Source organism: Hippoglossus hippoglossus, chromosome 10 (assembly GCF_009819705.1).
Source record: "Hippoglossus hippoglossus isolate fHipHip1 chromosome 10, fHipHip1.pri, whole genome shotgun sequence".
Taxonomy (NCBI): Eukaryota; Metazoa; Chordata; class Actinopteri; order Pleuronectiformes; family Pleuronectidae; genus Hippoglossus; species Hippoglossus hippoglossus.
In genome coordinates this window covers 10375940-10391435 of record NC_047160.1, presented here as the reverse complement: position 1 = coordinate 10391435, position 15496 = coordinate 10375940, and the positions used below count along the sequence as shown (strand labels likewise).

The following is a 15496-nucleotide window of genomic DNA, read 5'->3' as shown; positions in this document are numbered from 1 at the left end:
TATATCCTGCTGTGTGTCTGAGGGCTGAATATATATCTTCATATTATGCCCCCACTCTTGCATGCGGCAGTAGCACATGGAAGGTCAGTCGCTGGCTAATTCAGCCCACGCCCAAATTATTGCCCCCTCAACCTTGAGCTGGCACAAAGCCCTGCCAAGGTTAATGCTGTATGAGGTAATTGATCTGGACCTCTCTCCTGACAAAGCTGCACAGAGAGAGAGAGATTCTCGTTGACTCGTGCATCGCTTATGGCTGTGTGGCAGCTTTCATGAATAAGGCATGTGTGGCTTGGATGCATGCAACATATTTGGGAGCCACCTGTCTCGGAGCATTCTGTGCTGTGGAGTGCTCGGTCTGATGTGGTTTACACCCATCTGGAGGCCTGCAGCTGTCACCAGACCTGAAGTTCCCAGCCCTTTCTACATGTATGAATTCCCTATAAAAAATCTTACTCGGGTGTCCTTGTCAAGAGTTTTCCCATCTCTTGACATGTTCTCTTTGTGCTTTTCCCAGTCGCCACAATATCACTGAGACAGAGCTGGAAATGGCGAGGAATCTAGCCATTTATCTCTTAGGGCTAAAGCAAGTGGTGTTATAGGAACGAAATCAGTGGTTGTTGTTTTTTAAGCACCATGATGTGATGGGGTTTATTTTATTGGGACATTATACTAGGAACACTCAATTTAAAAACACTTCATGCTGTCTTTTTTTCCCAGTACTCCGCACAGTGCCCCTAGATCTGTCTCCGGGGGTTGACTTGCCCCCCAGAGAGATTCCAGTATGTGCTCTGATGCATTGGCCTAGGACCCCGACGTGCTTTATAGCAGAGCAAGGGAGGGGAAGGGTTGGAGATGCAAGGGGAGGGAAGAGGAAGCGGGAGAACAGAACACAAAATTCCATCTGTTCTGGGTTGGATGGCTCATTTTTTAGCCTGGAGAGAGCAGCTTTGAATCCAATTTGTGCCTCTTGCCAACTGTGTCCCAGAGTCCCTTGTGGGGGTAGAGGAAAAAAAAGGAAAATGGTTGACAAGCTTTACAGTGGATCAGGTCAGGGCTGGACTGGACTGGGCTGACCCATGTTGGGACCGGCTTTGTTTGGCTTAAGAAGGGTCAAGAACGGCTGTATTATGTTATAACAATGAATGGTGCCTGAAAGTTGAGTCATATTCTCATCTCTATACTCTCAATTCTCCCCTCTTTTCTGTGGTTCTCCTTCTTAATCCCAAACCTGGATGAAAATGACAATGCAAATACATTGCTTGTTTGTGTGTGCAAGAGTGAAGGGTTTTTGGGGGCAGCCAATTTATCTCCACCAATAGACCTGAAACCAATCCAATTTGCTTCTAATAAACTCTGCAAAGCTGCTTGAATAAAAGGGAAAACTAGATTGAATTGAGAATTTGTTTGTGATGTGAAAGCTGGTGTACGTTAAAATACGATGGACCCTTGAATCAGGGTTTTCACCAGAAAGTATGATTGTGCTGGCATTTTTTAAAAGCACATTATCAATAGATATTGTCTATCATATGCTTAACTGCTGAAAAATGGGGGTAATAGCCTATTTTGTAAGAGGGTGGGTGAAAGCAGCAGCTCCATCGTCCCATTCTGGTCCCAGCCCTGACAGGGAAGGCTGCCTCTCTGCACTTTTTATAATGGGTTATAAAATGTTCTCTTCTCTGACTGAACAGTATGGTGCCTACTGTTTTGCATTTGTAGCATCATTTGTCTGTTGGCATATACATTTATTTTGTGAGGTTTCCCTGAACTACTCCCATAAGTCATGCCACTCTATCCATACTTGTCGCTAACTGAAAAACAACCATCCAAAACCAACCGCTGCGCCATGACTGAGATGCTCATCCTGCATATTGAATGAGGCTGCAGTAGATCAGAAACTGTGACTGATCCTTCCACTTTTTCTCCCCAGAGGAAAAGGGCCACTGAAGAATACGTCTGATGTCATCAGCGCTGCCAAAAAAATCGCGGAGGCAGGATCAAGGATGGACAAGCTGGGCCGCACCATCGCTGACAATGTAAGTTGTTAATGAACCTCCGTCCCCAAGGGTTGGATGTAGACTACACCTTTGTGCCTGCAACACCAATATATAACCAGAATTGTAGTGTCACTGTCAGGGTCTGATAAATCAGCAACAAGTGCAGCAACACAAATGATAAGGGGAATTTACTCAGTTTCTGAGTAAGAAAAATCTTAAAAAGAATAGTTCACCCAAAAATGATAATTCCCTCATTATCTACTCACCACTATGCCGTTGGAGGGGTGGGTGAAGTGTTTGAGTGCACAAAACACTGCTGGAGTTTCAGGGGTAAACAGCGTAGCAGCCAAATATAATACAACTGAAGATATTAGGGACTTATCTTCAGATGTAAAAAAAAAAACAGAAAAAAAACATAACATGCCTCCATACTGCTCCGGTGGTATCATCCAGGTGTCCACAAGCCCCGACATTCATATTCGACTCTAAACATGGTCATTTACACCTTGTTTTAAAGCCTAAATGTCCACTCATTTCTGACTGTCCCCGAATGCACCTCGTCGGAAGATATCAGCAGATGCAGATGTTGTAAGATGGGGGGACATTTTTCACTAAGGCTCCTCCCTCGAGCACAATGTTCAGTTATATTTCAACAAGGGATGCATTTTATCATAGTGGTGGTCATTAATTGACATTAATTAATTAAATTCACTATCTTCTAAGTCATGGATGTTCTGACTACATTGCACAAGTTGACACTATTGAGCTAGAATTTAACAAACTTTTTCATTATCCAAATGCACAACTTGTTCTCTGCTCCTGTGTTGCAGAAGGAACTGACATTGCTGCGTGCTTTAGTGCTCAGAGTTAGAAAAAGCAAAGCTTTCATACTGATTACATCTTGACAGCCCCTCCTTGTTTTTAAATGTCCTTTTAACCGCGATGCACGTAAGCCGGATTTAAAGACTCAAATAGCAGAAAACTTTACTTTTGGAGTATTCTGTGCCAATGTTCCTGTAATCCATGTCTAAAAAAATAACTAAACAACTTTCACTACATGAAATTCCTTTTTTAATTCATTTTATTTCGTCTCATTTGCACATTAAAGATCAAATCCAAGTAAAAGGCTCACACAGCAGAGTCCTTCCGATGTGAACAACTGCTTTGATTTGTGTTATTCATGAGACACCCCTTACCAGTCTTTACCAATTTCTTTCAAACCCCCCCCCCCCCCCCTCTCATCCTTCCATCTCCCACTCCCCAATTCCCTATTCCATCATCCCTCCACATATATCCTTTTCCCAAGAGACCATGGTCCATGACATAGGGAAACACGCATTCAATTATCCATGGCCTCATATTTCACTTAAATACTTGCACTGTACAACTCCCCAGGGAAACACTGTACATGATTTATCCCCCAACTTATTCATGTGCCATCTCTACGGCAGAGACTTATTGCCTCCATGTCTGAAATATGTATACACTTTGTTGTTAAATCGTGGAAGAGTTTAGTTGTGATGTTTGCAACAAGACATGATCTTCTCTCCACTTGAGATGCTGCTTGCTTCCATGGTTGAAATGAACCAGCTGCTGGTTTATTCCAGTTATTCCATGGTCGCTCTTCAGGCCTTGTGCTGACTTGACATGTTTGCTGGATTTTAATAACATTGGTTTGTTTGGAGGCATCAGTCTTTGTCTTCCTCTCGTTTTGTGAGCATCTCTACTGATATCATCGAAACCGTGTAACCGCTTAAAATGTGTTTGTTAAATAATGTTTTCATTCAAATTGAAGGTTTTCGGTCTCGACTCTCATCACATGGATTTAAGTGCTTTGCATCAGTCATGATCAAGTCTATTTTGCACTATAGTTTAAATATTTGCCTCTACACAGGGTTTCCTACACAAGGCAGTAGTAAATAATTAATTTATGGATCATGTAGTTTTACATCACAGCTTCTTTTTAGCCGGTTGTTAGCGTGCACATGAGGAGTATATTCCACATATGCTGATACGGCAAAAAAGCCCAAAGCTTATAGAGAGCTTCACCATAAATTTAGCTCATACTCAAATGGGGCGTAAGAGGTATATCAATTACCTTTGTCCGATTTTCGGCACAAGCGGGGGATTCAATTATGCCAACATATGCTGGAAACATCTGCATCCAGATCTCAGCATAGATCTCTCCCTCAGTCTGACATAATGAGCTGCTGGACTCCAAGAACCCTCTACGTGTGATATTTTATTTAAGGTGCCCTAAGATCCTTAATATTACAGGTCCACATCTATCACAAAGTCATAGTCTTACCTGTACTGACCTAATTGCATCTGAATCATCTGAACAGGGAATAAGCCGTTCTGGAAAGTGACTTTTTTTTTATGCCTCACTACCGCTTTTGAAGATGCTTATTCACTTTAATGAAAACACTGTAATCCCCTAAAGAAAACAGATGGGCAACTGTGTAGGTGTGTGTGTGTGTGTGTGTGTGTGTGTGTGCGTGCGCTTGCATGCAAACACGACTGTTGACTGGGCTGGGTCTCTGCAGGCACATGTGTATGGATGTGTTGGATTTAGTTAACTGTTTTATTCTTCCAACCTCAACTATTTGTAGTGACTTGTTTCTTTATCTTTTTCTCTGCCTATGTGTATGTTTGTATGTGTATACACCATTTGGGGGTTTGAAGCACTCAAAGTATGAATAAATTAAGAGCTTTGGTTGCTGGAACAGAAGTCTTTGCCAAGAGCGAGGACCCCTCCAGCCTCTGTACCCATCCAGCTGTCCCCCTTAGCCTTTATCTCTCAGCAGAGACCAAAACACTAGCAGACCAGGCAACACACACCCGTAGAGCATCAGCCAGGGCTCCCAGGGACGGACGTGGGGTAGAGGGGAGGAGAATGATGGAAAGATAGGAGAGCTAGGAAGAGTGGGCAGTGCATTTGTGTGAAGACAGGAACATCCCTCCTGAGAGATGAATCCATTAAGAGTGCTTTGCCTTTTAATTAGCAGTATAATTGTCAGGTGGCAGTTTTTTCAAATTTATTTATTTACACAAGCGGTTTATATTTAGGGCCATATCTCTAACAAAGCAGGAGATGCCACAGGCCCACTCTGGGCAAAGGCATTGTATGTTGGGATAGTCTCTACACTCCAGCAGTAGTACAGTGAGTACCAAGATGCACATACTGACAGTCAGAGGAGCAAAGGCAATGCTGGGACTGCTCATTAACCTAGGCATATTAATTACTTGTGCTCTGTGCCTTTGGCCTGGAGGGCCTATGCGGGTTTACTCCTCATATAAAACACATCAGCAGATGGTCCTAGACTGATAGCACAGCATCTTAACCCACGTCTTCATCCACAGGACCGTGTCGATGCATGTTTTGGTACAGAAATATGCAGGTGGACAATGTTTAGTTTGGGGTTTCTGAAAACCTGTTAAATATGTGTAATAGAGCCTTATTAAAGTTTAAAGAAATGAGTGTAGTGCTCAGATGAGCTGCAGGATTTAGGTCAGTACCACACAAAGGTCTGCACTGCAGTTTATTAAGAATTTATGACCCTGCTCTGCAGGGCACCTTATAAGAATTCCATCTTAGCAGGCTGGTAAACAAATAATGCTATGTAATTGAGATTTATAATGCAAATGTGTTAGCCACTATGTAGGCCATAAATTGTTGCTCCTTGCCTGCTAACCAAGCAAGCACATGTACACATACACATGAAATAAGGCTTGCATATTTAGAGAACGGGCATGCACGTGCTGTGTGCGTGTTTGTTGTGCAAGCTTTATTCTCATGATGTATACTGACACATATAGTGTTCTTTTCCAATTTGCATTCAATCAGTGGGAATTTATGGTGATCCATGGGCTCTGTTGCTGGTCACAGTCTAATCCCAGCTCTGGCCCAAGACGCTTTACAGCAGACAGGGTTGTAAATTATCCACTGCAGTGGAGAAGCAAAATAACCCAAAGATCCCACAAATTCTCAGCTCAGCAGTTCAAGGGTCAGCTCTGAGCTAACTGCCCTAAGTCAACCCAACCAAATGTAGCTCACCTTATCCTTGAAGTGCATTTACCCACAATAATTCATTATTTTAATGTTTTTTTTATATTCATAAGTCTGCGATTAAAAGAAGCGACTTACAACAAAAGAGCTCCTAAAGGTGGAGGAGTCAGCGGAAGGAGCATGGGAAACACAGCTATATTGATATTGCCACATAAAGGCATTGTTACCTTACCCGTGGAGAGACGTTAAAAACTTGAGGAGAGAATGGATTACTATGGTTTGGGATGACTAAATGGTGTTGAGCTTCTGAATACATATTTAAAAGATGTGAGGGCCTTTGTCTTTGTCTCTCAACCTGCAAAATGCAAATCAGAGGTTTTGGCACAGTCAGGTGTGAAATGTGACAAAAAAGCTGTCAAGGGTCAAATGAAAGTCAGTTTCTGAATGTGAAAAAGTTGAGCGCATAAATGATTTATCGACGCTGTTTGTGCATACCTATTCTGTTGAGGCAATGTTAAGTTATCAGTTTACAACTACCACAGTGAAGTGTCGGACTGACAGGTGCAGCCTGAACATTAAATATTGATGAGGGCCATTTAATTGGTCCCCGTGGTTACCTCTGAAGTTGTTTTTTTGGCTTGCCCCCAGCTTGATTTTCTCCTGTCATAGCCAGGTGCTCAGTCTGCTTCAATCTCACATTATCATTCCCGAGTTCCAGTGTGATTCAATCAGCCCCGCCCAAATATGCAGCAGAATCTTTTTAGCAGGTGCAGTAAGCGGAACAGACCTGGCTGTCATTCTGTTGGAAATGCATCTTGATTGATATTGTTCGCCCATGGCAGATTTGTATTTTGCCGTCAACCGTAATATAATTCGCACCAAAAGGTTGAAATCTAGTGTTGAACATATTAACTGTAAAACCCAATAACTAGGTCGTACACAGAAAACACCATCATACCCAACTTTATCTGAGGTCTGGTGAATAGGAAGTCTGCTCAAGCTTTTATCCACCAACAAAACTCTTGTTAAATTTGTCACTGCCTTCGAAGTCCTCACTTCTATCTTCACTTTTCACTATTTTATCCCCACCACTGTTTTCACCTTTTAAAATTGCATTTAATATATCAAACATTTTTTATGTGGCAGTGTATTCATCTTGAAGTGTCTACGGACTACAGCTTGGAATCAATCATTTCCTACCCCTGCGTAGCGTTATCTCCTACTTCAGCTCCTGCCTAAAGTAACAGAATGGTCTTTCCACTGCTTTGTTCCCTCTATCTCCTTAAACTTTGCCATGGATCTCGCTCACAGTATTTTCCCCACAGAAAACTAAAATATATATCTCCCCATGCCTGCAACCCTCATGGCAGTTTTGAGTTGTAATGGTAGATAAAGTTGCCCTGTGGCATTATGTCCTGGAGGTTCTTTCTCAGGTTAGGCATAGTTAATTATCCACAACCCTGTAACACGCACACGGACACACGAATGTCTGATTTTTTTCCTCCCTCCCCCTGTTGGATGCTTTATATGTCAGAGCAGTAAAGCTGCATAGTGAAACCTGCTGGCTGGTCCAAGGTTCGGGATTTGTCTTCCTCCCTTTGACCCATGAAAATCCAGCCACCGCATCGCACACCCCAGCTTCCCTCAATGAAGGTTTTTTTGTGTGTTCGTCATTTAACTGCGGTGGGAGAACAAATTGCCCTGTCACTACATTATTATATAGGCTGATTAATAGGTTTTAGGCATAGTTATCAGTAAACACTACCTTTTAGAAATGATTCCATCTGTGTTCCCTCCTTATTGTAGTTTCTCAGCTTAAATGAAAATAAGCTTCATGGAACGGGTGGAAAAAAAGTATAATTGTATATTTCAATAGCTCGGCTTAGCTTAACAGTTTTCTTCCACACTGTTAATCAGTTTAGAAGAAACTGGCGCTCCAAAGAAGACATTAAGCAAAAATACTCAAAATTACCCCTCTCCGGTCTAAAAACACTTTCATCAAAACCAAATGAGAAAACACAAATTCTGCTCAGCGCCTGTGGCCCTCTCCAACAGGTTGCTGGCAGTGGCACATTAGAATGCTGCCGTGTCAGTAAATATTGGAAATTGGCATTTCCTCTGGGTGATTCGTCCTGAAAGGTCAGTGCTGGGCGTCAGAAGCACAGTGGCTCTGCTGCTGTCTCTGGTCTGTATAATGGAATTCAGTGGAACTGCATGGCATTTCCAATGATGGGACCTGACCTTCCTGATCATCATTTATATCATTGACATTACCCAACACGTAGCACAGCGCAATCCTTCTGTTCAGCATCCTGCTCTGTCATTCTTGTTCCCTCACTTCTTTTTCGTATTTTAGGGATTTTACCTTTTTTGCACTCTACTCTGGACCGTCTCTAGAGCAACAGCTTAATCTTATGGATGCCAAATAAAAAACTCACTTATGAACTGAAACCCTACGAATATGGAATGAACATAGTCATGAAGAGGAAGAAAAAGTTAGTTAATCCTTTTGTATGATCATTTATGTATAAATTTGTATCATTGTATTGTTCTTCATACTGAAGACATACTTAAAATAATCAGTGTAGCTCGGGTAACATTTTTCTGTCCCGACCCGTCCGAGCCCAAGAGAAACTAACAGAACCTGACTATAACCTGAAAAAAGTTCTGTTTTTTGCATCTTCAAATATGTTTTTATAAAGGAGTGTGTTAAAAGAAAAAAAATACAGTCAATGGGATTTCCTGTTTTTGTTTTTTGCCGTGGTATCGAATACGGTCTCACGAATCATGAAAATGTCATGGTATCGAGTATCGACTGTTACATTTTTTTCGTGACATCCCTAGTGCAGTTTATAAATAAAAATGAGCCCAGCTAGCTTGACTGACCCCAATCCTGGCTCTACCTAGCTCAGGTTGAGAATCCACACTCTACTGTGCTGCATACACTCTTGCCACTGTGCGTAAGAGATAAAGAGAATGAGCAAATGAAACCAATGACCTGCTACCTTTTGTCACAACTTTGATGTTTCACCTTTATTTTTCGGGAAGGACCTTAAAGCTAGAAGTGCAGAGACAAGAACCACTACACAAGAATCATTGACATTTCTTCCTGACTCCTTTTTGAAAGATGTCTCACCTTTTTTATCAGTTTGCCTTGAAAAGGTATCCAGAGTTGTGTGATGAAGTCTCCAGTGCTCCTCTTCCCGCTTTGCCATATCTCAATAGTAGCTGACCATGCAAGGTTATCCGTCCCAGTCCATAAGTGGCCACACAGCATGTTGAGAAAAGCTGTATCACCACAGTAGCACTCAGGCAAGACGAGGACAATTACAATGATAGCCTGTAATGGTTGAAGTCACGATTAGAAGCTTGAATCACTCAGTGATTGTCCCAATGTTTTTCGCATGAGTGAATTAAGTCCTGGGAAATGGAAATGAGTTGTTAAGATAGTAATGCAAGATCTGACTTTCATCATAACTGTTGGATTTTGATGTTTGCACAACCTGAATATACATAGACACATACGTTGAGTAAATACATAGATTATATGCCCCATTTACTAATTGTTTTTCTCATTGTTAATTATTTATACCCTCAAGTATAAGAAGGGATCTAAAAGGATTCAGTAATATGTGAGTTATCTGTTGTTGCATGTGGTTTCAGAAAACATTGATACAGCACAGTGAAGGTAGTCCGTAGCACGTTTAGCCTCTGGAGCAATCATCAAATTGTGAATACTCCTCGAGTAAGAGGCCCACTGGGGCTTTTGTTTGTGTTACCAAAACAATCCAAGGTGTTCTTATCTGTACCCCGTGTAACTTCTGTATTCACGTGTCAGAGTCAGCGCAGCCTTACAGAGTTTCCTGAGTGCTGAGTGAAGCCAGCAGCTGAGCGGAGTATGAGCACAAGTGATGCTTTCACAGCGCCCTGCTCTCAGCCGTCTGAATACTTCCCCAAGCCCTCATTAGCATGGCTGCTGCATTCAGCCTCATCCCAGGTCTCTGCTGCTGCTGCATGTGCGCGCACACACACACACATGTTTGTACTTCTATCTTAGTGAGGACACTCCTTGACATAATCCCTAGCCCCTAACACTCACATTAACCATCAAAACTAAATGCCGAACCCTAACCTACACTCATTCTGAACCTAACCTTAAAACCAAGTCTTAACCCTGAAACCAGTCAAAATGTCCTCACTTTCCAAAAATGTCCTCACTCTGTAGTTTCTATGCTTAAAATGGTCCTCACAAAGATATAAGTACAGGAATACGTGCACACACACACACACAGAATAACTTGCTTATACCCCCCTCCCTCTCATCTACAGTTGAATCCTCCTGTCTGCGTCCCTTTTCCCCAGTTGGATTTCGCCCCCTTATTTACTTCTCCATACTGTTCCCCCCTCTGGCTCTGGCTCCTCGTCTTTTCTCCAACTACTTATCTTTCTCTGGTTCTTTCCTCTCTTTTTTCTCCTCTCTCTCACTCCCCCCCCTCCCATTTATCCAGCCTCTCAGCCATGTATTAGTCCTCTCCTGTATGATGATCATCCCCTCCAGCTCCCTTTCCCTTCATCACCTCATGCATACCTCCTTTTAATAGAATGCCAAAATAATTTCATCATCATCATCATCACAAAACATCTGTAGAGCTCTCAGTAAGAAAGACATTTGTAATGGAGTTAGTTGTGTACTTTGGATGTGTGACCAATTTGTGTTAGCATGTATAGATGAAGTGGGGCTATATTGAGCATGGTAAAAGGATGTGTTGCTGATAAATGTGTTTTTGTCCTTATTCAGCTGAAGTCTCCCACCGTCATGATGTACGATGTGTATGAATAAGCATGGCTGTGCTGGCTGGGGTGGTGTGTAAATGCAGGCATGCATGGCTGTATGTCTGCGAGCGAGTGTACTATATTCAGATGAGCGCTCCACACTCCCACCAGGGACTCGGCAGGATTAGACGCATCATAAGTCCTAGTCTGTTTGAAGTGTCCAAAAATTACGATCCCAAATACGTTTCCTCTTCCTGTTTGCAAAGAGAAAAGAAAAGCTGGATTTCTTCTCTGTGGATTAGAGCACTTTAATTGTGGTAATTGCCATTATTGACAAATGGACAAAGAAAACTGACGTCCACTCTGTGTCATTTCCTCACTTACAGCCAGAAAAAAATGCCTCTTCATTTTTGACTCGCAGCATACTTCACTTCCACAGTACCGACCTTGCCAACTACTTCCTGTAGAGATTCCATCAATTAAATATTGGCTGCTATTACCTCCCTTTCACCTTTTCCATGCACTCAGAATTAACAGCTGCCAAAGGACAACTCCTTCACACAGCCAAGCACCTGCCAATTCTGGTGTCTATGCCAGTTTCTCCTTTCGGCTTGCTCCGTCACATGGTCCCTCGGTTGCTTTTCACAGGTGTAGTAAGTTTAGTTACGTGAAGCTGTTAGCCTCTTATTATCTGTAGCAGTCTCAGTCTAGCTGTGTCGTGAGGATTGCGGCCCTACCTGTTGTGGGTGTCAGGTCACTCTAACGATCTGTAGTAAACGGTCAGGGTGTTTACATCCCTTGCTTGAAGAAGAATATTGAGGCCTAATTACTATGCTGGCAGGGGACTTGTTTAGCAAACTAGTAGAGGGATTGCTGTGGTGTTCCAAAGTAGAGCCCAGTCTAATTATAATGAGATGAAATATTTCTAAACGATTGCCAAATCTAAATGAGATGCATTTGTGTGGCTCTTCACATAGTGCCACTTTCAAGGAGGCTTTATGAGAATTTATTGGATTTTGTGAAGTTGATGGTGTTTTTATGGCTCCAATGTATTTTGTTTTGTGTTCTTAGCTGACTTTTGACAATATTGTTATGCCTCATAGCAAAGAGGCCTTTTCAACTTTGTTCTTAATTTGTCCTAAAGAATAGTTTTAACACATGTACTTACACATATACATATTGAAGCTGTTTAGAGTGAGTTTTCACATCCAATTATGATATTTACATGAGGTACAACGAGAATCTTCCATTCATATTCCCGTTTACATTTTAAAGAGTATAGTCTGATTATGAAAAAAGGTATTCACATGGCAGTTTGTATTCAGACTATTGTTTTAATCTGGTTAATATCAGAATACTGGTGTCCATGTAAACATGTTGATTGTTTTTTGTCACAAGAATCCAGATCACTGATGATGAGACGTTCAACTGTTTAAATAGTTTAAATACCATTTTAAACTATGAGCAGGGATCCTGTGTCACTTTTGAGAGCAAGTAATTTTGGTCCCGAAGAGACTCCACACAGGATTATCTCCACCTGCTGAAAATAAATGATTGACATAAGTTTTTACCTCTTAATAGAATTAGCATTCTGTAGAAGTTGATCATGCTTAACCCTGTGAAGATGAGTTATCAATCTAGCAGGTTGTGGGTGTGCATTTGTCATTTTGGCTCTGAGCACGTCCCTTATGTGGGTGTCGACCTGTCACACTGGTACTAACTCATCATGATAAAGTGCGGGATGGTTGCATCTGTAGAATCACATAAATATTCAGATTAAGTAGTGCCAGCAAATGAATAAGGTGTCACAAATTAATTCATTGTACCACTTACAAGCAGGTAGTATTAGAATCAACCTGTTTGTGCTTATACACTAATTGATGTACACGTGTTGACATGTGTTGTCTTTCTTGCAGTGCCCCGACTCTACCTGCAAGCAGGACCTGCTGGCTTACCTGCAGCGTATCGCCCTGTACTGTCACCAGCTGAACATCTGCAGCAAAGTCAAGGCCGAGGTTCAGAACCTGGGAGGAGAGCTGGTTGTGTCGGGGGTAAGTTCACTCTTCATCCGCAGAAACATCACACGTCAATTTACAATCTTCATTTTACGAAAGCTCCACAGTAGCTAAAGAGTAGTTGAGCAGTTTAAATGAGGTTTTAAATCCAAACTAAAGACTGCAGAGGGCCGTACGAGTTGGTGGCAGTAATGCACTTTCAAAGGTTGCAACGTGCTGATAAAAGAAGAGCAGGAATAATGATGAAGACAGAGCAGGATTCAAAACAGTCACCTAAAAGAGAGTAAAACTTCAAAGTGAGATAAGCAGTGTGGTCTTTTCTGGAGCACATGCTGTATTTTGGTGAGAAACGATGAAAGTAAACTGAACTGCTTTTAGTTCTAGTGAAATTCCGTCATCGTACCTTTTTAATTTCTGACTATAAAGATTATAAAATCGATATAAAGCATTGGCTTCTTTCTTAAGTTTTATTATGTGCTGTTACTGAAAGAAAGAAATGATACTAAAGACTTAATGGCATTGCCTGCTGTTTGTCATGAGTTAATGTTTCATTCTCTGCACTGTAATTTGCAGCTTATATTTACATCGAATGATCAGATAACAGAAATAATGGATTTGTCTGCTACCAAGAAGTAATGCTGCCCAATTGTTTCCTAACCGTAAGATAACATTGTACAAGGCCGCTGTTTACGAACCCTTTAAGCAATAATTAACCACTCACTTGCTAGTCAGATTAATTCAGATGCATTGCCTGTGTGTGCAGGAAATAATGAATTCCTCCCTCCTCTCTGTGGGGCTGCGAATGCTCCAAAACGTCCAGTCAAGTGTCAGCGGTGTCTGTGAGGCTATTAAACTGCGGAGATTAAATTAGTGTGACCTTTTTCTATATTCTCCAATTCCTCACATCTGTTTGTAAGCCAGGCGAACTTAGAAAGGTTGTTATTTTGTTTTTCCTTTGCAAAATGACATGAACGGAAGCAGGTTACTTTCACTCGGCTTGAATTAAAAGATGATGCCAAATAACAACAGCACAAGGCTAATTGTTTCTCCGCTCTTCTCTCACGCCTCTTTCATGTCAACAGCTGGACAGCGCCATGTCACTCATCCAGGCTGCAAAGAACCTGATGAACACAGTGGTGTCCACCGTCAAGGCCTCCTACGTGGCATCCACTAAGTACCAGAAGAGCAAAGGCATGGAGTCCCTCAATATGCCGGCCATCTCCTGGAGGATGAAAGCTCCTGAGAAGAAGCCTCTGGTGAAGAGAGAGAAGCAGGATGACCAGACCAACAGAGTCAAGAGATCCTCGCAAAAGAAGCACATCAACCCCGTGCAGGCTCTGAGCGAGTTCAAAGCCATGGATAGCATCTAGACTCGTCTGCGTTTGATTCCAGACAACACAAAATATCGACCAGTGAGTTTATATAGAGATCGAGCTCGTCGTTCTTTCAAAGAGAAAAAAAAATGTTTTAACATATTTGTTCTATCTTCCTATAGACGGCTTGTTTGTTTGACCAATTATATTCCTACACGGCCTAATTTCTCTTCCATAAGTTCAGATGTGCTCTAGTCTGTAGTATTAACTGTCTCTTATCTGGAAAATACAGTCGGAGGGAAATCAACTGGACAAAGGCATTTTTTTTTTATATTTTTCCTTTTCCTCTCACGTTAATGGGAGGAAAAGGTGTTGATTTCATAGATGTTATACGAATTTATTCCAGGAGGCATTTAATTGTTGTGTTCTAACCAGTTTTAAAGTAATACTATGGGGTCTCTGGTGTTTTACGCTATAATGTTTGATAAAGGCAAAAATACCCTCTGTACTGCAGATGTCAACTATGCAAAATCTCAACTGCCTTATTGTAGTTCACATGGATGTGCTGGGATAACTAATAGATATAAATATGTTATGGTTCAACCTGAAAGAACCAAAGTCAATCTATTTCCATGTTACCCTACATTTCTCTAATTGTAAACATTGTTATGCCACTATAAACAGTCGAATCAGTTTAAACTGACTATAAACACTATTTTCAAACTCCTGATTTATACACAGCCTGTTAACATTTGGACTGATCATGTCATTTTTTTAATTTAAGCATCTCACATACATTTTTGTTGATGTTATTTTTTATGTTCACATGATGCAGCAAACCAAAGGTCTTCTCAGGCTTCTGTTTTGCTACAGGACTGGTACGTGTCCCCTCTCGTAAACTTGGGGCACACAGATCTACGCAGTCCAAACTTTGTAAAGAAGCCTCGGCGCTGCTCAGTCAAGGAGAACCCAGTGGACTAAACAACGACTCGACCACGTGCTGGTCCTCTCCACAGCAGATGAGCTTCATTAAATGTCAATGAGACCAAACGCTTCCACAATCTCAGAATGAGACCAGCTTGAGGGATCAATATGTTTTGTCTCCACAGTTTGGAGGTATTTGAGGAACAGAGGGGATTTCCGTGACTTTGAAGTCTCCTTGTTAGCCTTCTTATTCTTACTGTTAAACTCTAATCCAGATTTTGTTATGTCAAGCACAATCTTAACAACAAAAAAAAACTAGAAACAAGTTGCGAGGTGTTGGAGCTTTAAAATAACACAGGAGGAAGTTTTTCTGTACTTCAGGCAACAGCTGTGGGGTGGTCACTGTGCTGCCTGTTCTCCAGTCATACAGATTTCTGCTGCATTGGTGAACAGCGAGGCTCTGAACTC

General features: G+C 41.7%; 1 protein-coding gene across 3 annotated transcripts in view; it reads left to right on the top strand.

Annotated features, from left to right (window-relative positions):
* ctnna1 (catenin (cadherin-associated protein), alpha 1) overlaps window positions 1-15294 on the top strand; it is a 71457-nt gene extending 56163 nt beyond the window's left edge. For 2 of the 3 annotated variants that reach the window (XM_034598718.1, XM_034598719.1), the window contains exons 16-18: window positions 1928-2033; window positions 12693-12827; window positions 13874-15294. In XM_034598718.1, coding sequence (XP_034454609.1) covers window positions 1928-2033; window positions 12693-12827; window positions 13874-14161 — 529 coding nt within the window. In that variant the 3' untranslated portion in view covers window positions 14162-15294. Of the gene's footprint in view, window positions 1-1927; window positions 2034-12692; window positions 12874-13490; window positions 13520-13873 lie in introns of those variants that run through there. The other variant, XM_034598720.1, reaches the window with a different exon arrangement.
* The last annotated feature ends 202 nt before the right edge of the window (window positions 15295-15496 follow it).